General features: G+C 40.7%; 1 protein-coding gene and 1 non-coding gene across 2 annotated transcripts in view; both read left to right on the plus strand.

Annotated features, from left to right (window-relative positions):
* Positions 1-643: 643 nt before the first annotated feature.
* Positions 644-21,835, plus strand: part of htt (huntingtin) — a 28,098-nt gene continuing 6,906 nt past the window's right edge. The window contains exons 1-62 of the mRNA XM_088419557.1: positions 644-906; positions 1,827-1,910; positions 2,022-2,142; positions 2,599-2,658; positions 2,781-2,860; positions 3,001-3,139; positions 3,320-3,461; positions 3,579-3,757; positions 4,034-4,238; positions 4,512-4,556; positions 5,484-5,561; positions 5,767-6,170; positions 6,771-6,891; positions 6,978-7,093; positions 7,177-7,288; positions 8,235-8,372; positions 8,456-8,614; positions 8,713-8,810; positions 8,873-9,012; positions 9,098-9,161; positions 9,636-9,733; positions 9,873-10,019; positions 10,126-10,246; positions 10,336-10,481; positions 10,577-10,758; positions 10,941-11,158; positions 11,237-11,363; positions 11,436-11,560; positions 11,628-11,738; positions 11,849-11,926; positions 12,210-12,433; positions 12,581-12,659; positions 12,787-12,948; positions 13,015-13,070; positions 13,554-13,702; positions 13,795-13,931; positions 14,026-14,142; positions 14,658-14,780; positions 14,848-15,107; positions 15,323-15,465; positions 15,571-15,799; positions 15,890-16,031; positions 16,141-16,320; positions 16,500-16,676; positions 16,796-16,872; positions 17,000-17,135; positions 17,238-17,360; positions 17,464-17,671; positions 17,817-17,962; positions 18,041-18,218; positions 18,312-18,410; positions 18,576-18,760; positions 18,845-18,971; positions 19,302-19,405; positions 19,593-19,747; positions 19,835-19,974; positions 20,060-20,145; positions 20,229-20,359; positions 20,828-20,960; positions 21,057-21,212; positions 21,312-21,502; positions 21,604-21,718. Of these exons, the coding sequence (XP_088275683.1) occupies positions 809-906; positions 1,827-1,910; positions 2,022-2,142; positions 2,599-2,658; positions 2,781-2,860; positions 3,001-3,139; positions 3,320-3,461; positions 3,579-3,757; positions 4,034-4,238; positions 4,512-4,556; positions 5,484-5,561; positions 5,767-6,170; positions 6,771-6,891; positions 6,978-7,093; positions 7,177-7,288; positions 8,235-8,372; positions 8,456-8,614; positions 8,713-8,810; positions 8,873-9,012; positions 9,098-9,161; positions 9,636-9,733; positions 9,873-10,019; positions 10,126-10,246; positions 10,336-10,481; positions 10,577-10,758; positions 10,941-11,158; positions 11,237-11,363; positions 11,436-11,560; positions 11,628-11,738; positions 11,849-11,926; positions 12,210-12,433; positions 12,581-12,659; positions 12,787-12,948; positions 13,015-13,070; positions 13,554-13,702; positions 13,795-13,931; positions 14,026-14,142; positions 14,658-14,780; positions 14,848-15,107; positions 15,323-15,465; positions 15,571-15,799; positions 15,890-16,031; positions 16,141-16,320; positions 16,500-16,676; positions 16,796-16,872; positions 17,000-17,135; positions 17,238-17,360; positions 17,464-17,671; positions 17,817-17,962; positions 18,041-18,218; positions 18,312-18,410; positions 18,576-18,760; positions 18,845-18,971; positions 19,302-19,405; positions 19,593-19,747; positions 19,835-19,974; positions 20,060-20,145; positions 20,229-20,359; positions 20,828-20,960; positions 21,057-21,212; positions 21,312-21,502; positions 21,604-21,718 (8,604 nt within the window). The 5' untranslated portion in view covers positions 644-808. The remainder of the gene's footprint in view (positions 907-1,826; positions 1,911-2,021; positions 2,143-2,598; positions 2,659-2,780; positions 2,861-3,000; positions 3,140-3,319; positions 3,462-3,578; positions 3,758-4,033; positions 4,239-4,511; positions 4,557-5,483; positions 5,562-5,766; positions 6,171-6,770; positions 6,892-6,977; positions 7,094-7,176; positions 7,289-8,234; positions 8,373-8,455; positions 8,615-8,712; positions 8,811-8,872; positions 9,013-9,097; positions 9,162-9,635; positions 9,734-9,872; positions 10,020-10,125; positions 10,247-10,335; positions 10,482-10,576; positions 10,759-10,940; positions 11,159-11,236; positions 11,364-11,435; positions 11,561-11,627; positions 11,739-11,848; positions 11,927-12,209; positions 12,434-12,580; positions 12,660-12,786; positions 12,949-13,014; positions 13,071-13,553; positions 13,703-13,794; positions 13,932-14,025; positions 14,143-14,657; positions 14,781-14,847; positions 15,108-15,322; positions 15,466-15,570; positions 15,800-15,889; positions 16,032-16,140; positions 16,321-16,499; positions 16,677-16,795; positions 16,873-16,999; positions 17,136-17,237; positions 17,361-17,463; positions 17,672-17,816; positions 17,963-18,040; positions 18,219-18,311; positions 18,411-18,575; positions 18,761-18,844; positions 18,972-19,301; positions 19,406-19,592; positions 19,748-19,834; positions 19,975-20,059; positions 20,146-20,228; positions 20,360-20,827; positions 20,961-21,056; positions 21,213-21,311; positions 21,503-21,603; positions 21,719-21,835) is intronic.
* Positions 11,970-12,099, plus strand: LOC148421346 (small Cajal body-specific RNA 14). Its single transcript, XR_015866289.1, has one exon.

Below are 21,835 nucleotides of genomic sequence, written 5' to 3' on the forward strand. Positions count from 1 at the left end.
CGAATATAATGATAGTCATTTCTTAGGCTTAGAAAAAAATGACCTTGAGAATTAATAGTTTTGAAATTGGGCAAAGCAGTACCATGTGGTGTCTGAGATCGCCTATGAAATGTTACTGTCTAAATAAACAGAATAGAGTTCTGCACACCTAAAAAGATTGGTTCGGAATTCAAATAAATGTTTTGGGGGAAATCGACTCAGTTTGGTTGGCTTTTGGGGGTACATACAAAGTGAACGAAAAGAGGCAAACATGACCCGCATATTACTTTATTCAGTTTGACGCCAAATATATCCCCTCAACACAAAGCACAGATTGTATCAACAACCATAGCATTCTTTGCTTTAGTTCAAATATACAGTATTATGCATTGAAATTGTATCAATTTATTCGGTCTCTGCTGTAGCGCCATCCCATGGCCGAAGGACAACAACTTAAGAAAAACAAGTTATCTTATTGGTTAAGGGCAACACAACTGTAATATGATTGGTCGGTGAGTATGCTATCGTCCTATTGTTAATAAGCTGTCACATTTGCCACTTCCTGGTCAGATTTCTGCGGGTACGCATAGCTGAAATAAATATGGCACATCAACTAATATTTTTTTTGGTAAGGTGCGCAGTTATTATGCGATAATAGACAACTTGGGCCTTTGGATAAGAGCAGAGAGCCTTGCGGTAGTTGTAGCAAGCTGCGTTGGGGGCACGCTGCAGCGCTACGCACCGCTTGGTCTCCGTGTGCTAAAGCTAGTTAGCTTATAATTGTAAATATTAGCAAGCCAGGCCAAATTTCTTCCAGTGAATTGTAAAAATGGCCACCATGGAGAAATTAATGAAGGCATTTGAGTCGCTTAAGTCATTCCAGCAGCAGCAAGGACCACCGACCGCCGAGGAGATTGTCCAGAAACAGTAAGTGTTTTTTATTTTATTTTTTTAAATCCAATCTTGTTAGCTTAGCAAGCTAACACCAAGCTAAACAGTTTAGCTCGTGGGCGAGTGATGGAAATCGAAACGACAGCTATACTAATATTTTGTTTGGCACAATCGTCTATTAATGTGCATGTGGACAAATCTTGAGTCATCTTGCATTAATGCCGTTGAGATATTTATTCCATCTACTGCATCCACTCCGTGTAGAAATTCCGCAGTATTGTAAACAGGGATTCATTAACGTATAGTACTGTACTTTAGTCAGAGTAGTCCAGTACTGAACTGTTCTTTAGTCATAGAAGCAATAAGATTGGTATGTTTGGGTTAACGAGTTAAATGAATGTGCTCACTATGATTTTACTAACTAGGAACGTAAATATATTGTATTGCATAGAGATTTCACGTCGTAAGGAAAAAAAATATGCATGTTTTTTTTAATTCAAACCATTTAACCTTTTATTTACTCTAGAACGCCTGTGTGGCCCCTACATCCATCAAAACCTTAAACGTATCTTCCCTTGTGAAATACTGATTTTCAGCCAAATGCCTCTAAACAGCGGATAGCATTCTTAAATATGGGACAAAACGAATGTTGAAACAGCGCAATGCCATCCATTTCTGATTTAATAATAATAATAATAATAATAATAATAAAGATGACAATTATAGTGGTATCTCTAAGTGTGTTTTATTCAGCAACTCCAGGAGGTAGATTATGTAACATCATCTCTTTTATTTCTGACCTGTCTGCTGTTGCTAATGCACATTCACTTAAAAATTAGCTAAATAAAATCATGTTTTATAAAGAGTTACTATAACACATTTTAGCAATAAGTAAACTTGATTTTCTTCTTCTTTGACCACCTATACCGTATATTTCTTCTACCCCCTCACTGAAGGAAAAAGGAACAGGCCACAACAAAAAAAGACAGAGTTACACACTGCTTGACCATATGCGAAAACATAGTGGCACAATCTCTCAGGTATGTCTTGTTACAGAATTTATTCCAAAACTTTGAGATTCTCATATTGTGAATAATACTAAATGTGTTCATGTTTTTTTTTCCCCCTCACACTCTTCCTGCTTGGAGTAGAACATCTCCGGAGTTCCAGAAATTGCTGGGCATTGCCATGGAAATGTTCTTGCTCTGCAGTGACGATAGCGAATCAGATGTCCGAATGGTCGCTGATGAGTGCCTGAACAAAATAATCAAAGTGAGAGAAAAACAATCGTCGTTATTCTTTCCCATCCATACTTCATTTTTAAAACACATTCTTCAGTTAGTGATATCAGTATGTTGGCATATGCAGACAGCTATATGAATCAATAGATATGAAATTATTAGCAACAAAAATATGTATAAATACAGCTTTTAATAAATATCTTACCATTGTGTGCTGTTATGCTAAGTTTTGTAAACGTGTTTGTTTTTTCATCTGTTTTGAGGTGTAAAACAAAAAGTGCAATTGAAAGAAAATCCAGAATGTGCTTGGTTCGCACAAATTTGTTGTTGAATTTGCAATTTTATTTAGCCTTTGGCGAGCTGCAGCTTCAATTACATATTTTCTTCATACATAACATTGCATTATTTACGGCAGTCCCCTAATAGAACCAGACTTTTCACATTGTAAAGTTTTGTAGACTAAAATACATGTGTTGCACATTTTTAGGCACTGATGGACTCTAATCTGCCTCGGCTGCAGCTAGAGCTTTATAAAGAAATTAAAAAGGTAAGTTTGTTTCCACCACTTTCATTGAGTAAATTTGTAACTGCTTTACTGTTTTTTCACTTATTGTGATGTAAGTGATTTGTCTGATTGTGATGATGATGAACACATGTACCTTATTGTAGAATGGTGTCTCTCGAAGTTTGAGAGCAGCTTTATGGAGGTTTGCTGAGCTTGCACACCTCATTAGACCTCAGAAATGCAGGTAGACACAATAATCCATTGGACAGAAATTAAATAATACACTCATAGCAGGCAGAATTAGGCTAAGTGGTTTTGTTGCTGTATTTTTGTTTACTTACACTAATCCTTTGTTACATTTTATTTTTTCCCCTTGAAACGCAGACCCTATTTGGTCAACCTTTTGCCGTGCCTCACCAGAATCACCAAACGGCAGGAGGAGACTGTACAGGAGACCCTGGCTTCAGCCATACCCAAGATTATGGCAGCCTTGGGGCATTTTGCCAATGATGGCGAGATCAAGGTGTCCTCATAGAAGTCTGCTGGTTAACTTTAAAAATATTTGTTTTCCCCGCCTTTTGTATTGTGTGAAATTTGTTGTTTTTTCCTCCATATTTTTTTATTCAGCTCGTTATGCATACATAATTTATTTCAAATTCTTCACTCACCAATAATGTTTTGCCACAAAATTATTTTGCCTTAGGTCCTATTGAAGTCATTTGTCGCCAACTTGAAGTCCAGCTCCCCCACAATCAGAAGGACAGCCGCCAGCTCGGCTGTTAGTGTGTGTCAACACTCAAGGCGCGCCAGTTACTTTTACACGTGGCTTCTTAATATGCTTCTTGGTAGGCCTGGCAAACATATTCTCTTCACACACTCTCCCTATATTTGATAAATGTTTTCGGGTTAGTTTGGCCTTCCACATGCAATAAACTTAGATTACCGACTGCCGGTCACTTCAGGTCTGGTGGTCCCAGTTGATGAGGAACATCTCAGCCATCTCATCCTCGGGGGGCTTTTAACTTTACGCTACCTGATGCCTCTGCTGCAGCAGCAGGTCAACACCACAAGCCTCAAAGGAAGCTTTGGAGTCATGAAGAAGGAGGCTGATGTGCAGCCAACACCTGAACAGCTGCTACAGGTAAAAAAAAAAAAATATATACTCACACACATTTTGGTTTGCAATTTCATGTATTTTATTAAAAATACATTAACGTTGACGTTCAACAGGTGCAATCAAAGCTGTGTAACAAATTGTGACATATCATAGTTCTTAAAAAAAGATGTATTTTGGCCAGTGATAATTACTCACCAGGGATGGGGAATTGGTTGAAGGTGTGCTTAGGTTTGCCAGAGTGCAGGAAAAACCCGGTGGCTTTTAACTGCATGTCATTAATGTGTTTCTGGTTTTGTGCAGGTGTACGAGCTGACTTTACACTACACGCAGCACTGGGACCACAATGTGGTGACCGCATCGTTGGAGCTGCTGCAACAAATGCTCAGGACTCCACCGCCAGAGCTTTTGCATATACTCATTACTGTAGGCACCATTCCATATGCCACCGTATTTCGTCAGGATACTGAAAGTCGTGCACGGTCTGGCAGCATCCTGGAGTTCATTGGTAAATATACATGTCAGATTCTCATGACCCTGACTGCATTCTCACACATGCCTTTCCAGAACTCTTTTAACGTTGAACTCACATTTGATTCAGGTAGTCTGTCAATAACAAAATCATACTTAATTTGTTCTTCAATTACTGGTCGTTAGCCTTTTCTTTTTGTTTCCTTCTTGTCCTTTGTGTAACTAATTTTCTTTTACAAGTGGTTGGTGCTTCTTCTGCTTTTCTCCTCTTCATCTTTTGTTTGTGCCTCCTGTTTCCTGTCAATTTCAGCAGGAGGGTCCTCCTGCAGTCCACTTCTCCCTAGGAAACAGAGAGGTGACTGGTCTACTTTTTGTCCTACTCTCCCTTTCCTTCTTCCTGAGTCTTACAAATTTGGTTTAGATTTGTGTGAAATAGTAATTTTACCGGGTTGAATTGTGTTTTTGTTCAAACAGCTGCAAAAAAAAGTCAATTATTTTACTGCACCTGGTTTGGCTCATGTCATTTTTCTGTCTCGGAACAGGATTGATATTCTATTGTCTATATTTAAAACTTGATTTACAAAATGTATTTATCTCATTTCAGCAGTAAAAGTTCATATTTTCTCCATTATGATGTGATAATTAAATTATTTTTCACATACAATCAATACCTTCAGACAAATTTTTCCACTTGTCAATTGAATTGATATCACACGCTCAAGGCTCATCACGGCTCAATTTATGAATGTCACATGAGCAAACTCAGAAGACAGCTGAGCCATGATTGAGCCTTGAGCTCATGTGCTGTCATTTTCAGTCAACGGCAAGTTATGAAAATATATCAGATTCAAGATTTTTGTCATATCCATAGTGCCACTACACAATGAAATTCTTTTTTTGTTCACTTCCCTGAGCCGATTTACACCCCCCCCCCCCCCCCCACACACACACACACACACACACACAAACTGTCTTAAAAGGTATTAATGGTCCATAAAAATAAGTGTCAAAGTAGATTGACAAAATATGAACTTTTTATTTCTGAAAATGAATGAACAACTATTCTTTTAAGACATTTTCACAAAAATGTTACTAGTATACATGAGTCAATATGTGTTTCGTTTGCTAAAATGACCACAAACTCTTCTGATTTGCTTATATTTTCAAAAGAATTGCCACAAGCACACATGTCCACTTGAGGCAAAAAGACATAATCAGAAGTTTAAGACTTACTCTCCGCTACAGCCACAATTATTTGTGATCTTAAATCCTTTGTTTCCAGCTAAAATGCTTTCAGGGGAGGAGGAAGGATTGGAAGATGATTCTGAAAAGACTGAGGTTACTACTGGCTCTTTCACAGGTACAGTCATCCTATAGCTTTGTAACTAGTAACTTGGTTTTGTGTCGCTACAGTACAGAGGCTTTGCAGAGTTCCAATCTTACAGAATGTATCTTTTTACTAGCCAGCCAAGTACTAAGACATGTTAATGAATTCATGTCACAACAATATTTATACAGTATATGTATATAAAATGTCATATGTTAATATTTATAATTTTCTCCAGCATCTGTAGTTGGCACGGATGCATCCTCGACAACTCAAGTGGACATCATCACAGAGCAGCCACGCTCCTCCCAGCATACATTGCAGCCTGGTGACTCTGTGGACTTGAGTGCCTCCTCTGATCAAGGTGCGAGTGGAGGCGGGACATCTGCTTCAGATACTCCAGAGTCACCTAATGAAAATGAGGAGGAGATGCTGAGTCGGAGCTCAAGCAGTGGGGCTAATGTTACTCCAGAGACAGCTGACTACACCACACCTGAGAATGCCACACCAGATGGAGGACCGTTAATTGAAGGCGGGTCACTCCTAAGCACCAATGACAGCTCACTCCCGCTCAGTGACTCCTCTCAGACAACCACAGAAGGCCCGGACTCAGCTGTCACCCCTTCAGATGTTGCAGAGCTGGTCAGTCTGATTGAATACAAGTATTTGTACTCCCTGTACTATTTTCACCTTTCTGCTACAATATGTAACATAACAACATAGCATTTGGATGATTTGGACAGTTTTTATTTAGCACGGTATATGAACGATTAATCAAATTTAAAAAATGGTTACTATGAAAATCAATCGTAGCACCTCTAATCTTTTTTTCGTCTCATCTGGATTCATTGTGGAATCCAAAATGACGCCAAAAGATCAAGGCACTGGCTTCACGCCACTACTGCTTAGAGTTGGTCACTGTTTAGTTGTGTTTTTTTTTTACTTGAGTTCCGTCTTCATCCATACAACGCAAACCACTTAGAAAGAGTCCTCTGCTAGCCAGCAAGTGAATAGATTCTGAGAGTTTGCTGAAATGATACGCTGAATATAATTTGAATTCTATTTCTGCCCACCTTGAATGCTACCTTATCAACATTTTGTTTAACTTTTTCTTTGTCATATCATTCACAATCAAATTGAATGGATGAGTTACACTTACTCATCTTGTAAGGTTGCACTTCCTATGGCATTTCTTAATGTAGGTTGCATTTACTGAAAAGCTAAAGTTTTACTTTCCATAAGGTGCTGGATGGCAGTGAGAGCCAGTATTCTGGGATGCAGATCGGAACTCTGCAGGATGAGGAAGATGAAGGGACAGCACCGTCATCTCAAGATGAAATCTCTTTTCTCCCCTCGGCCCTAGGTATATAAGTTCATAAATACACTTAAAATAACCTGCATTAAAGACCTTAGTTCAAGGATTGTTGTACTTTGGATGTTTGTGTGCAGCTCTGAGCAAACCGCACCTTTTTGACACAAAAGGCCATAATCGACAGAGTTCTGATAGTAGCGTGGACCGTTTCATACCAAAGGAGGAACCCACCGAAATCGAACCTCATGGCAAGGTAACGTGACAGTTCCAATCTGTGTTTAACCATGTAAATAAAAGTAAAATAACATTTAATTTCACAAATTTCTGCTTCATCAGCCATCAAGTATAAATGGTCCAATTGGACATTATACAGACCAGGGTGTGGAGCCACTCGTGCACTGTGTCAGGCTTCTTGCTGCGTCCTTCCTATTAACAGGGCAAAAGAATGGTGCGTATACATTTGTTGAAATAAGTGAATGAATAGATGAAAGTCCTGGATACAAGGTTTAAAGTTGTGACTTGTACTGATTTAAATCATAAAAACCTGTGAATTGTCAGCACAGGTGGTGTCCCCCTGCTGCCAGGCATATGCACCCAAATTGAAAAAAAGTTCAAAGCGGGTAGCACCTTGGTGTCTAGCTTGGTACATCTAATAGTGCTGATTACAAACTGACTTTGGCAAAACATTTTGCCTGAGTATTTCTGCTGAAAAAACTGCATGGAGGAGAAAATGTAGGAATCAGTTCTCTAATCAGTAACAAACAGTCAGGTGTTGGGTTAAAGAAATGGGTTGCCTGCAGTCTATCTTCTTTCTAAGGTTCGGGCCAGCTCTCTCCAAGAGGCTGCCAAACTGCTCCCCGTTAGCTTTAAAGTACAGCTCGAAAGAGTCTTTGTGGCATGGCATGCCTTTAGAAATGGATGAACATATATCCAGTGGTGGTCCTAACCAGGGGCCACCAGCTCTGGTCCTTGAGGGCACCTATCAAGCATGTTTTGAGTGTTTCCAACCCAACCACATTTGATTCATATGATCAGATCATCAGGTATCTCTGGAGAAGCCTTATAATGATTCTGATCATTTGAATCAGGTGCATCAGACCACGGTTACACTGAAAACATGCTTGGTAGGTGCCCTCGACGACTGGAGTTACACCTTAACAGGGGTTCTGTTTGACTTCTTTTTTTTTTTTTTGCAATAACATGTAATTTAAAAACGTTTTCAATCATATTATGGCTGTTCCCATTTCTGCCATATAACAATGACAATGTTTGTTCTTTATCTGCAAATGGAACACAAATATAGAACATTAGAAATATCAATACCATTCAGTAAAAGATAAAATGTGTTCGTTATTGCAATGGCTGAAATATTTAGTTTGCATTTGTATCACTAGGTGTGATCCCTGATAAGGAAGTACGCGTAAGTGTAAAGGCCCTGGCGGTCAGTTGCATTGGAGCAGCTGGAGCACTGCTCCCTGATGCCTTCTTTAATTCCCTCTACCTAGAGCCGCTGGACGGCATCCCCGTGGAAGGTAAAAAAACAAACAAACAAATACATAACATAATAAATAATTCGTTCACAGCCTTTCACCTTATTTTTACAATCTTTTTTCAGAGCAGCAATATGTCAGTGACGTACTGGACTTAATTCACCATGGAGACCCACAGATTAGAGGTGCCACAGCAATCCTCTCTGCAGCCATTATTCAGGCTGCACTCACTAAGACACGTTACAACGTACACACCTGGCTGGCCAGTGTGCAGAGTGCAACAGGTAAGTGTGTTGCTGCAGTTTTACTCTAATGCTGGTGTATGAGGGGATCTAGAGAACAGTTTAGTAGTTGTCATCTCCACTCAATTAATCCATTTCAGGTAACCCTTTGTCCCTGGTGGACTTGGTGCCTTTGCTGAGAAAATCTCTAAAAGATGAATCTTCAGTAACCTGCAAGATGGCTTGCTTGGCAGTCAGGGTATGTGTCTGTTTCTGCACTTCATAGTGTACCATTTATAACGTGCATTTTGTGTATTTCAGCACTGTATCATGACCTTATGCAGCAGTACACTAAGTGAGTTGGGCCTGCAGTTGGTGATCGACCTGCTGGCTCTTACAGACTCATCCTACTGGCTTGTCCGCACTGAACTGTTGGAGACTCTAGCTGAGATGGATTTTCGGCAAGTTTTTCAACTTTTGTTTTGTCTAAATTAAAAGAATTGCTTTAATCGTGAAGAGAAAATAACATTTCCCACTGTTTTTTAGGTTAGTCAATTTCCTAGAGAGGAAGACTGAAACTTTGCACAAAGGCGATCATCACTTCACTGGGGTATGTTGTGACATACTTAAGACTCATTCACTGCTAGTGATGAATATACTTGGCAATTACATTTTTCAATGGGGATGGGCAGCGAGTGTTTGTTGCCCCTATGCTGTAAATTGCCGTGCAATCACTAGGAGATGGCATCTATCCCCCACTTTAGTTAAGAACTCTTTACAGTTTGTGAGTTCACTGCCAGAAAAGTTTTTGCAACCTACTTTCATTCTACTGTTGATTATAATAGAACAGAAAAGGGGAGAATCAAATTATGTTTTCCTGGTGACAGTAGAGTCTATTTTTTCTTTCGGTAGAAATGGTGTAAATATAATAATTAAACACAATGTCTTGTGGGTCTTGAAAAATGACTGGCAGTGAATTAGTTAAGATTTATTTCTATGCAACTTCTACTATGCATGCTTTTTTAAAAAAAAATTTATCTATCATGAGTGGTTCATCAATGTGTGTCTATTTTGTCTTCATTAGCGTCTTCGACTGCAGGATCGGGTTCTAAAGGTGGTCGTTCATCTGTTGGGGGACGATGACCCGAGGGTCCGCCATGTGGCAGCTTCTGCTGTTAGCAGGTATACTTTATTTTCTATTATTTAATCTCATTATTATTTTTTCTCAAAATGATGTTGTCTTGATTTAAATTCACTTGAATTATAGCGATACACAAGATTAAGGGTTTGATTAAATACGTTTACCCTTTTCATCTATCAGGCTTGTATCGAGATTGTTTTATGAGTGTGACCAGGGCCAATCTGACCCTGTTGTTGCCATTGCCCGAGACCAGAGTTCAGTCTACCTGCAGCTACTGATGCACGAGGCACAACCTCCATCTCAATTCACAGTGAGCACCATCACAAGGTAACCAGAGGTCTAGTACATAAATCCCAGTGACTTTTCACTTTATTAATTTGTCTATTTTAACGAGGTGGCTTATGACAAAATCCTGCTATTTTCTGTCTGATAGGACTTATCGAGGTTTTAACCTATCAAACACAGTGTCTGACATCACAGTGGAGAACAACTTGTCTCGAGTCGTCACCGCTATCTCTCATGCTTTCACTTCCTCTACCTCAAGAGCCCTAACTGTAAGCATTCACATGCACACATACTCCCAAATATTTTGCCAACTCAAATATAATTTGTTGGTTGCCATTATTTTTTCTTTTTTTTTAAGTTTGGCTGCTGTGAGGCACTGTGTCTCCTGGCTTCAACATTTCCAGTGTGCACATGGAGCACAGGCTGGCACTGCGGCTACTTTAACTCAGTTAGTGCAGTTTCATCTCGAGCCAGTCTCAACCGTAGCAGGGGCAGGGCTTTAAGGTTTGTGAACACACACTTGCTCATAACACATTTCCCCTTTTTTTTGTTTTTTTTGTTTCTGAATATTTTTTCCTCATATTTCTTCTCTCATTCAGTCTGTCCCAGCCCAGCAATACTCCAAACTCAAACCCAACCTCCTCTGTACCTGAGGTGGAGCAAAGGACCCTAACAGTGGGAATGGCCAACATGGTGCTTTCATTGCTGTCATCTGCCTGGTTCCCACTTGACCTCTCCGCACACCAGGATGCCTTGTTGCTAGCTGGCAACTTGCTTGCTGGTTAGTAATACACATAAAATTATAAGGCCTATATGGCTTTAAAGTAATCTCCAAAATGCAAATTTATTGCATGAGCACATATTTCTATTGTATTTGTATCAGTTTTAGAATACCAAAATAGCATTAGTAGTATAAATAGTGGACAGTATTAAATTTCATGCAATTCACCTTCTTGCTTTAAGCGGTGGCTCCTAAATGCATGCGCAACCCCTGGGCCGGAGAGGAAGAAGGTAGCAGTTCTTATCCCAGTGGGGGCCAAAATAAGATGGAAGAACCCTGGGCAGCATTGTCAGAGCGCTCCCTGGTGACAATGGTCGACCAGCTTTTTTTCCACCTCCTGAAAGTTCTCAACATCTGTGCCCATGTGCTGGATGACACTCCTCCAGGACCAGCAGTTAAGGTTGGATTTAGTTCTCTTTGGATGACTTACTTAACTTACACAATTGACTGATTTGCTTCACACTTCCTTTTCCTGCAGGTCACACTCCCTTCCCTGACCAACACACCCTCACTCAGTCCCATTCGCAGAAAGGTTAAAGAGAAGGAGGCTGCAGATCCCAGCGCTGTGCCTTTGAGCCCTAAGAAAAGCAACGAAATCAATACAGGTATATAACGCACAATCTGTGCCTCACCGATCATGCACTGTAAACACTAAGGTCATTTTTTATGGAGGGCAGGCAGAGTTGCTGACAGCGCAAGTGGCACAGCAGTAAACAAGTCAAACAGTCTTGGCAACTTTTACCACCTTGCACCCTACCTCAAGCTTTATGATGTCCTCAAAGCAACTCATGCCAACTATAAGGTATACAACTTTAATTATTCGCCCGATATACTAGAAACGTGATTGAGTTTTGCAATGTTTCCCACAGGTGACGTTGGATCTTCACAGTAGCCACGAGAAGTTTGGTGGTTTCCTTCGTGCTGCTTTGGATGTTCTTTCTCAGCTGCTTGAGCTAGCCACACTTCATGATATCAGCAAAGTATTTTTGTTTTCATCTTGTTCAGTTTGTTGGTTCAAAGCGGACCTGATTTTTAGATTATTGGACTCCTTAAAATATATTTCAGATGAACTTTTTGTTCCCCTGTGTAGTGTGTGGAGGAAATTTTGGGCTATCTCAAGTCTTGTTTCTCACGAGAACCTACCATGGCTACAGTTTGCGTCCAGCAGGTCAGTACTCGATGTAGACCTGATTGTAAGTTTTGGACTGTGTGTGGACGTCTTCATATGGTCGCACCACTGAGCAGTGTGTTTCCACCAATGACTCCACATAGAGAAAGGCTGGTTCCTGCCGACAGGGCCTGTAAAGGCGTTGGTTTCCCTGTGCGATGGTTCCATACATTTTATACTTAAGTGTAAAATTATAAGCATGACTTTGAACATGAAATGCTGTTAAAATTACACCCAAACAAATTATTCCATTCCTTAGTGTATGTAATCTGTTCTCCTTTAGTTGTTAAAGACCCTTTTCGGAACTAACTTGGCATCACAGTGTGAGGGTGTCCTAAGTGGACCCAGCCGCACCCAGGGCAAGGTGCTCCGCCTTGGTTCATCTAGCCTGCGGCCAGGCCTGTACCACTATTGCTTCATGGCTCCGTACACGCACTTCACACAGGCTCTGGCTGATGCCAGTCTTCGAAACATGGTTCAGGCTGAGCAAGAGCAGGACGCCTCTGGGTAGGTTCAAACTTGCAGACCAGTTGCCCGAAAATGAACGTTATTTTTATTGTTGTTTTTGTTGTTGTTGTTTTTTTGAAATCTTTGGACTAATTATGTATCATCCAGAATGCATTATGACCATGCTGCATCTTTGTCCACTTCCAGATGGTTTGATGTGATGCAGAAAGCATCGAACCAGCTTAGGTCAAACATTGCAAATGCGACACGCCACAGAGGCGAGAAGGTATCAGACTTTTTCATGTTGCTCAGGATAGTTGACCTCAATTCATACATTGTGATATTATCCTGTGTTTTGCTTTTTTTTTATATATATATATATATATGCTACTCTTCTGAAATTATTTTCCCAGAATGCCATCCACAATCACATTCGTCTCTTTGAGCCACTTGTGATTAAAGCGTTGAAGCAGTATACAACCAGCACCTCTGTGGCTCTGCAGAGACAGGTTCTGGATCTTCTGGCCCAACTTGTGCAGCTCAGAGTCAACTATTGCCTGCTGGACTCTGATCAGGTTGAACAGCATGATCTGCCACTATCACGATGAATACTCAACATCATGCTTCTTTTTCTCTTCTAGGTCTTCATTGGGTTTGTCCTCAAACAGTTTGAATATATTGAAGTGGGACAATTTCGGTAGGTTTGTCAAAGAATCCTAAACAAATGTCGACTTTGTATTTTTATGTACAGCATGTTTTTCTTTATACAAAAACAGCGATTTTCAATGTGACAAACCTAGTATGCTGAATGATAAGATGAATGCCTTTTATTGTCATTGTATGCCGTACAATAAGAGATATAAGAGCTTCCTCCTGTGCAGTGCACACATCAAGTTTAAAAACAAAAGTGCAAACAAGTCAAGTGCAATTAATAATAATAATCATAAAACATTTATTTAAAAAAAAATCCAAGTATGTAAAACAGAATGCATAAAAGTGTACTGCACAGGATGTTTAGTTAGCGTGTGTGCTCTGAAATTTTAATTGCATGGGCTGAGGACAATGGAGTTCAGCTTGGCTCTTGAAAAGAAAGTTATTTTAGTTTATTGTTCTTTGCCTTTCGACATGTGTACTATCTTTGAGATAGCGGAAGCTCAAACATTCCAATTGTTTCTCTTAGAGATTCCGAGGCAGTCATACCCAACATCTTTTTCTTCCTGGTGTTGCTGTCTTACGAACGTTACCATTCCAAGCAGATAATAAGTATCCCTAAAATCATCCAGCTGTGTGATGGCATCATGGCCAGTGGTAGGAAAGCTGTCACACATGGTAAGATTTACCTCTCAATACAAATTCGCAAGTATACAATGAAATCTGATCTGGGACACATTGTGATACATTATTTCCCATTTTTTCTGAAGCTATCCCTGCCTTGCAGCCAATAGTTCATGACCTGTTTGTCTTGAGGGGCTCTAACAAGGCAGACGCCGGCAAAGAGTTGGATACGCAGAAAGAAGTGGTGGTATCTATGTTGCTCAGACTTGTTCAGCACCACCAGGTATACTCTTTGTAAAACGGCCCAACTAAATATTCTCTAGCGATCCAGACTATGCCTCTCCTACATTTATTTTTATTTTTTATTCATATTGTAGGTTTTGGAGATGTTCATCCTCGTTCTACAGCAGTGTCACAAAGAAAATGAGGACAAGTGGAAGAGGTTGTCCAGACAGATTGCAGATGTCATACTTCCCATGATTGCCAAACAGCAGGTAACGCGTAGGCAACAACAAGAAAGTTTTTAGAAAGTTTGCAGCATGTTTTAGTTCTAATAAAGTCAAAGATACATTTAATGTGTGTGAACATTAGGATATTAACACTATACTCATTCTTTTGGCTCAAAAATCACCTTGAAGGATTTGAAATTAAATAAACAGTCTTAACCACAGACTTTTACTTTTTGTTCGAGGGTCTTTACGTTCAAATCTAGTGAAGTGTGTCTGTCCCAACAGCGATTGATCTAACTTGGCTATCCTAGAGCTACAGCTAAAACTGCATCTTTTAAAAATTGATTTTCCTATCGATTATTCCATGGAATAATCATGTAATTTCCCCCTGCCTCCCCATTTAAAAAGACTATTCAGACTGAATGTGAGTGTTTCCCCCCCCAGTCCTCTTTGAATTTGGGGGATATCCATCTATTAATATTAACTAAGATTTGTTGTTGATTGTTGTAGCTCTATTCCCATCTATTGCAGTTTTAACAAATTTTATGGTCTTTCAATAGATGCATTTGGATTCTCCTGAGGCTTTGGGTGTTTTAAACACTCTTTTTGAAAGCGTAGCACCTTCTTCTCTTCGGCCTGTGGATATGCTGCTCAAGAGCATGTTTGTCGTTCCGGCTACCATGGTGAGAAATCACAGTTTGACCTGTACTTTCTTGGTACTAAATTTAAATTCATACACCATTCCTTCAGGCATCGGTGACTACAGTCCAACTGTGGGTCTCTGGTATCCTGGCAGTGCTCAGGGTTCTTGTCTCGCAGTCAACTGAGGACATTGTGTTATCACGAGTCCATGAACTGTCCCTTTCCCCACATCTTCTTTCCTGCAACACAGTCCGCCGCCTCTATCAGCATAGCCCCTCTCCAAATGCCCTTTCCACCTTGGATTCATTTGCTATTCAAGAACCTAATGGTGATTCACAGAAAGCCTCACCTGAGGAAACCTTTGCCAGGTTTGTGTAAAAATATGCGTGTGCTGTTTTTTTTCACCTCTTGAAATATAGCAACTTTTTTTTTTTCATCAAACTTCTGTTTTGTGATCTTCTGGAATTCTGGTGAAGGTCTGGAATTTCATTTACTATTGACCCCTGCGGATGCAGTGGTAATTTTTTTTTGGTGCATTTTCATCTGTTGACTTAATTTTATTTTGGTTTTGTCTTTATCTTAGATTCTTACTTCAAATGGTGGGAGTGTTGCTGGATGAAATTTCCTGTAAACAGGTTAAAGTGGACATTACAGAGGATCAGCATACTTTCTATTGCCAGCAGCTTGGAACACTGCTCATGTGTTTAATACACATCTTCAAAAGTGGTAAACGTTTATCAAATTTATGTCTGTTAAGACGAGGAGTCGCATCATTTAACATTAACTGTTTTATTTCTTTATTTTATTTCTCTACTTGTTTTCCGTATACAGGTATGTTTCGTAGGATCACAGCTGCAGCCAGCCTCCTCTTAAAAAGTGAGGGTGCCAGTGGTCAGAGTGATTCCGAGGCTGGCCTTTACTACCATTTAGAGACCCTGAACAGCATGGTGCAGGGCCTGATCACCACCCACCCCTCTCTGGTGCTGCTCTGGTGCCAGGTCCTCCTCCTTATCAACTACACAAACTATTCCTGGTGGGCTGCGGTTCACCAGACACCAAGGTTAGGATTGTCTAGATATCCCTCAATAATTTAAAAGCTCGTGAATTTCGTTGAACCTGATCCTCTCATCCCTGCTGGCCTTTCTTTCAGGAGACACAGCAGATCATGTACAAAACTGCTTAGCCCTCACTCCTCTGGAGATGGTGATGAGGAGACTCCAGAGTCCATGTTCGCGATGATCAACAGAGAAATCGTCCGCAGAGGAGCCCTCATCCTTTTTTGTGATTATGTGGTGAGCCAGTTTGATTACAAACAGAATTGTTACATGACACATTGCCACAATTCTTACGCAGATCCTAAATATTTACTCCTGCATAACATTTGCAACGGTCTTTTGGCAGTGTCAGAACCTCCATGACTCAGAGCATCTAACCTGGCTTATAGTCAACCATGTGAGTGACATCATCAACCTTTCCCATGAGCCACCTGTGCAGGATTTCATCAGCGCTGTGCACCGAAATTCAGCTGCCAGTGGTCTTTTCATCCAAGCTATTCAGTCTCGGTGTTACAACCTTACCAACGTAAGCACTTTGATCTGGGCTTTCCCACTTATATTCAGGCTATCTTGTTATTCCTATTCATTTATTTCAGTCTTATGGTGATTATGTTAAAACATTTGCTCATTTAACTAGTAATTCCCAATTACTTGTTTACTTGTTTGCTTTCTTTAAAAATATTTCCCCTACATGTTTTTCTTCAGCCTACCATGCTGAAGAAGACTCTGCAGTGTTTAGAGGGCATCCACTTGAGCCAGTCGGGCTCCCTGCTCATGCTGTATGTGGACAAGCTGCTGAGCACACCCTTTAGAGTTTTGGCCCGTATGGTGGACACTTTGGCTTGTCGCAGAGTGGAGATGCTGTTGGCAGAAACATTGCAGGTTACTTTTTTTTTTTTTTTTTTTTTTAATAAAAGCTTAAGTTTGTGGCACCCTGAATGTTTTACTTGCAAGGTATTTTGATGTTCCAATTTAAAATAATTACCTTATCTACCCTTCAGAACAGCATAGCCCAGCTCCCTGTGGAGGAACTGGACAGACTCCAGGAATACCTCCAGATCAGTAGCCTGGCTCAGAGGTAATACTGTTTTGCAGTAAGCAAGGGATAGGAAGAACTGATGCGATAGTGGGGAAAAAGTGTGTTGTGAGTAATTAACAAAGCAAGCATACAATTTCACAGTACTCCTTTTGCTTTCCCAACACAGGCATCAGAGGTTTTACTCTCTACTGGACAGGTTTCGAGCCACCGTTGCTCAAACTAGTAGCCCAGCACCACCAGTGACATCACACCCCTTAGATGGGCGTCCACCCCCTGCCCCTGAACTGGTCATTGCAGATAAGGTGCATGATAAGAATTGGGCATTTTCGTTAATGAGCTCCACATAAAAAGCACACATACTGTAGGTAGATAATATGTTTATGTATTTTATTTCTGTTTGCTAGGAGTGGTATGTGACTCTGGTGAAGTCTCAGTGCTGCCTTCATGGAGATGTATCTCTGTTGGAGACAACTGAACTCCTTACCAAGCTACCTGCCCCTGATCTTTTGAGTATTATGAGATGTGAAGTAAGCTACATTAACCAGATATTCAATTTTTACCATTGTATTGATAGTTTTAGTTGTCCACTTCCGGCCAATGTCCAAAACACATTCTTCTTTACATTGACAGACGTTCAACCTGAGTCTGCTGTGTCCATGCCTGAGCATGGGTGTTCAGCGTCTAACACGAGGTCAGGGCCCACTCTTGTTGGAGACTGCGTTGCAGGTGACCTTAGAGAAACTTGCTGCTGTTACACAGTCGCTTCCTACCCCACACCAGTCCTTTTTACCAAAATCCGAGCCACAGTCATACTGGACCCAACTGGCTGATGTGTATGGTAAGTATGGTGGGTTCTAGCAGGTTCATCAAACTGACTCAAGTGAGCAAGGCCTGTTTTGTAACCCTTGTTTGGCTTTCAAATTTTTGATGCAGTAGTCTTAGTATTTGTATCTTGTGATTTTTGTGTCTGGCTGTGTTTTCAGATGAGCCAGGTTTTTACCCCAAGGTTTTAGCCTTGTGTAGAGCTCTCTCCCAGTACCTCCTCTGCGTAAACCAACTACCATCCTCATTACGCATTCTCCCTGACAAAGAAGACCTCTTAACTACTTTCACCTGCACTGCCACTGAGGTAAAATATTAAATCTGCATCCAATATAACACTTTTAGCACTGATCCCAACCCCCCTCCCCTCTCCTCTGTGACTCAGGTGTTAGTGTGGCGTCTGCTCCAAGATCATCTACCCCTAAGTGTGGACCTGCAGTGGGCTCTGTCTTGTCTGTGCCTGGCCCTGCAGCAGACTTGCATCTGGAACAAACTGTCCACCACTGAGTACACCACACACACATGTTCCCTCATCTACTGCTTACGTCTCGTTATGGTCGCTGGTAAGGAGACTATTGGTATTTTTGTAGATTCCTTTTTACTCATCGCTATTGCATACATTTTTAAATGTGGCCTTTTTGTTTTTGCACATAAAGTGGCTGTGAGCCCTGGAGACCAGCTTCTGCTCCCAGAGAAGAAGAAAAAGTTAGCCAGAGATGCTGAAGGAGATGAAGTGAATTCTTTGCATACAAAATGTGAGGATTCACTTATGTGAATATATTATCAAGTAAATACAGAGTAATTGCAACTGCCGCTTTCCTCTTCTGAGCAAATTTTGGCAATCCGTGGGAAAATGTAATTATATATGTGTGTGTGTATACGTGTATACATGTATATACATATATTTTTTTTAATTGCAGATGAGTGTGAGTGGCAAGCGTGTGAGATCATGGCAGAGCTGGTGGAAGGCCTGCAGAGCACTCTTTGCTTAGGTCATCACAAAAACAGTGCAATCCCTGCTTTTCTGACTCCAACCTTGCGCAACATTGTAATCAGTATTGCCCGATTGCCACTGGTCAACAGCTTCACTCGGGTTCCTCCGTTGGTCAGTATTTATATTTACAGTATTTGTGTTTGTGCAGTGGAGAAGTGTTTGAGGGTGATACAAGTTTTTGTCAAAATTCTTTAGGTTTGGAAACTTGGCTGGTCCCCACAGCCTGAGGGTGAATGTGGTACAGCATTACCTGAGATTCCTGTAGACTTTCTACAGGAAAAGGATGTCTTCAGAGAGTTCCTCTACCGCATAAACATACTTGGTATGTAAAAATACATATTTGAGATCTGCATCATATTACATTTGTTTTTGTTTTTTTAATACTGTTTTTGTTTATTTCATTTTTGTTTGTTCTTTCTTTTTATCTACCAATAGTTCAAAATAGACCACAAAACAAATGGAGTTCCACAGTTTAATAAATCTGACAATGTGGGCAAAGTACTGTTGTAATTTTTTTTTGTGTTTCCTTCTCCACCAACTTTATTTGTGTTAGTTGGGGAGGTATGTGTCTGACACGTATTTCACAGGTGGTACATCACTGAAAAAAAATTGAGAACCACTACTCTAATGAATGTATTGTGGTTTTTCTCAGGCTGGAGTAGCAGGACTCAATTTGAGGAGACCTGGGCCACTTTGTTGGGTGTGCTGGTCACCCAGCCAATCACAATGGATCAGGAGGAGGACACACAGCAAGAGGTGCTCATATCAATTATTATTAAAATTCACTGTAATGCAGAAAGATGTCTGTCTGTTGAATTTGTAGCACTTTCTTGCACATGTTGCTTTAAATACTTATGGCTGATCAATTCTTGATTTTTTTAGAACGTGAAGTGACGGTAAAATGTCCTATAATCTTGTGTTCTACATCTGCTTGTCGTTGTAGGAAGATTTGGAACGAACACAGTTGAATGTGTTGGCAGTGCAGGCCATCACCAGTCTGGTGCTGGGTGCCATGATGCTGCCCACTGCTGGCAATCCTGCTGTCAGCTGTCTGGAACAGCAGCCTCGCAATAAGAGCCTCAAGGCCCTGGAGACACGGTATTTTTTTTTTTTTTTTTGTCCTTCCAATGTTGCGGAATGTTTTAATGAACATTCTTTGTTATAATTGTTTGAGTTTTTGCCCAGGTTTGGAAGGAAACTGGCAGTGATTCGAGGGGAGGTCGAGAGGGAAATACAGGCCCTCGTTTCCAAGAGGGACAACGTTCACACACACCATCCCTACCATGCCTGGGACCCTGTGCCATCTTTGTCCGCAGCTTCAGCAGGTACTCAGCAATACTCCATGCAGGTGAAATGTATACCTTCGTTTTTTCATTGCATTTCAAATAAGTTACTGTTATTCTCTTTCAGCAGGGATGTTGATAAGTCATGAAAAGTTGCTGCTTCAGATCAACACAGAGCGTGAGATGGGAAACATGGACTATAAATTAGGACAGGTACAGGCCTACTTATTATCTACTTATTATGAATTGTTTAGGTAGAATATAAGTCTTTTCTTTTGTTGGATATTTCTCTACAGGTATCCATTCATTCAGTGTGGTTAGGGAATAATATCACCCCATTGCGGGAGGAAGAATTGGGTGAAGATGAAGAAGACGAAGTAGATGCACCCGCACCAACATCCCCACCTATATCGCCAATTAATTCTAGGTATTAAGACTCTTTCATGCAGACTTTTCCAGTTTAGACTATTTACACTTAAAAATTGTGCTTATTGCAGTGTTGATTTTGGCAGCCATTTTTTTTTTTGTTCATTAATGCTTATAAGTTACATTCTTGTCATCTTCATTGTGGTGGTGCACTGCAGCGCAGCTGAGAAGCAACGCATTATGTGAAATCCCCAGTTTACACTAACAGCGTGACAAGTAGATGCCGTCTTCTAGCAAACGAAATGAGCACTACAATTGCTTCTAAAATACCCCATAAACACTTACATTCACAAATATTATCTTAAAAGTCCTTTTACAATGGTACTTATACTTGCTGCCCAGCCAAAAATCCCTGAATGTTCCACACTTAACTGTAGCTGACATACATAATGAATTGATGTGAAAATAGAATAATTTCCGCCATCCATTCCGCCATTGACTCAAACAACACTGACCTATCTGCTTTCAGAAAACATCGTGCAGGGGTGGACATTCATTCATGCTCCCAGTTTCTTCTGGAACTCTATAGCCAGTGGCTAATCCCAAGTTCTCCTAGTAACCGGAAAACCCCAACCATACTCGTCAGTGAAGTGGTCCGATCGGTGAGCCTCACACTTTTGACATGATTTGAATCCTGTCTATCTGATCAGTGGGCAAATGACTACGGCCATCAATTCTTATCTTTCTGTTCTTGGCAGCTGCTGGCAGTGTCAGATCTCTTTACAGAGAGGAACCAGTTTGACATGATGTTCTCTACACTTATGGAGCTGCAGAAGCTTCATCCACCAGAGGATGAAATCCTTAATCAGTACTTGGTGCCTGCTATCTGCAAGGCAGCTGCTGTGCTGGGCATGGTGAGAACATTACGTTAATGTATCATCTCTCTGATTAGGTATAAATACTTTGTTGAAGAAATATCTCTTTAAAAGTAAACAGTAGTCACCTTCTTTCAGGACAAGTTGATTGCAGAACCAGTTTGTCGCTTGTTAGAGACAACCCTTCGCAGCACACACCTGCCCAGCCGCATGGGTGCTCTTCATGGGGTGCTGTATGTCCTGGAGTGTGACCTTCTTGACGATACAGCAAAGCAGCTGATTCCGACCATCTCTGAGTACCTGCTGTCCAACCTAAGGGTTATTGCTCAGTTAGTGTTGCACTAATCAGTTGGTGGCATGTTCCATGTGAATAAATTAAGTAGACAACAGTGCAGCCTTTAGCTCCTAATTACTTCTTTGTATTTTACAGCTGTGTGAACCTGCATAACCAGCAGCATGTCTTAGTAATGTGCGCCGTGGCCTTCTACATGATGGAGAACTATCCACTGGATGTAGGATCTGAGTTCATGGCTGCAATTATACAGGTAAATCTAAGAACTTGTAACGTGATTTAAATTGTGGCAATAAATCTTGCTCAATAGATCCTGCTAGTAACCTTAACCACTCCTGGGTCTCATGTGGTCTGGTCCCTAATACTTTTC

Source organism: Hippichthys cyanospilos, chromosome 7 (assembly GCF_059441005.1).
Source record: "Hippichthys cyanospilos isolate Australia breed blue-spotted pipefish chromosome 7, RoL_Hcya_1.0, whole genome shotgun sequence".
NCBI lineage: Eukaryota > Metazoa > Chordata > Actinopteri > Syngnathiformes > Syngnathidae > Hippichthys > Hippichthys cyanospilos.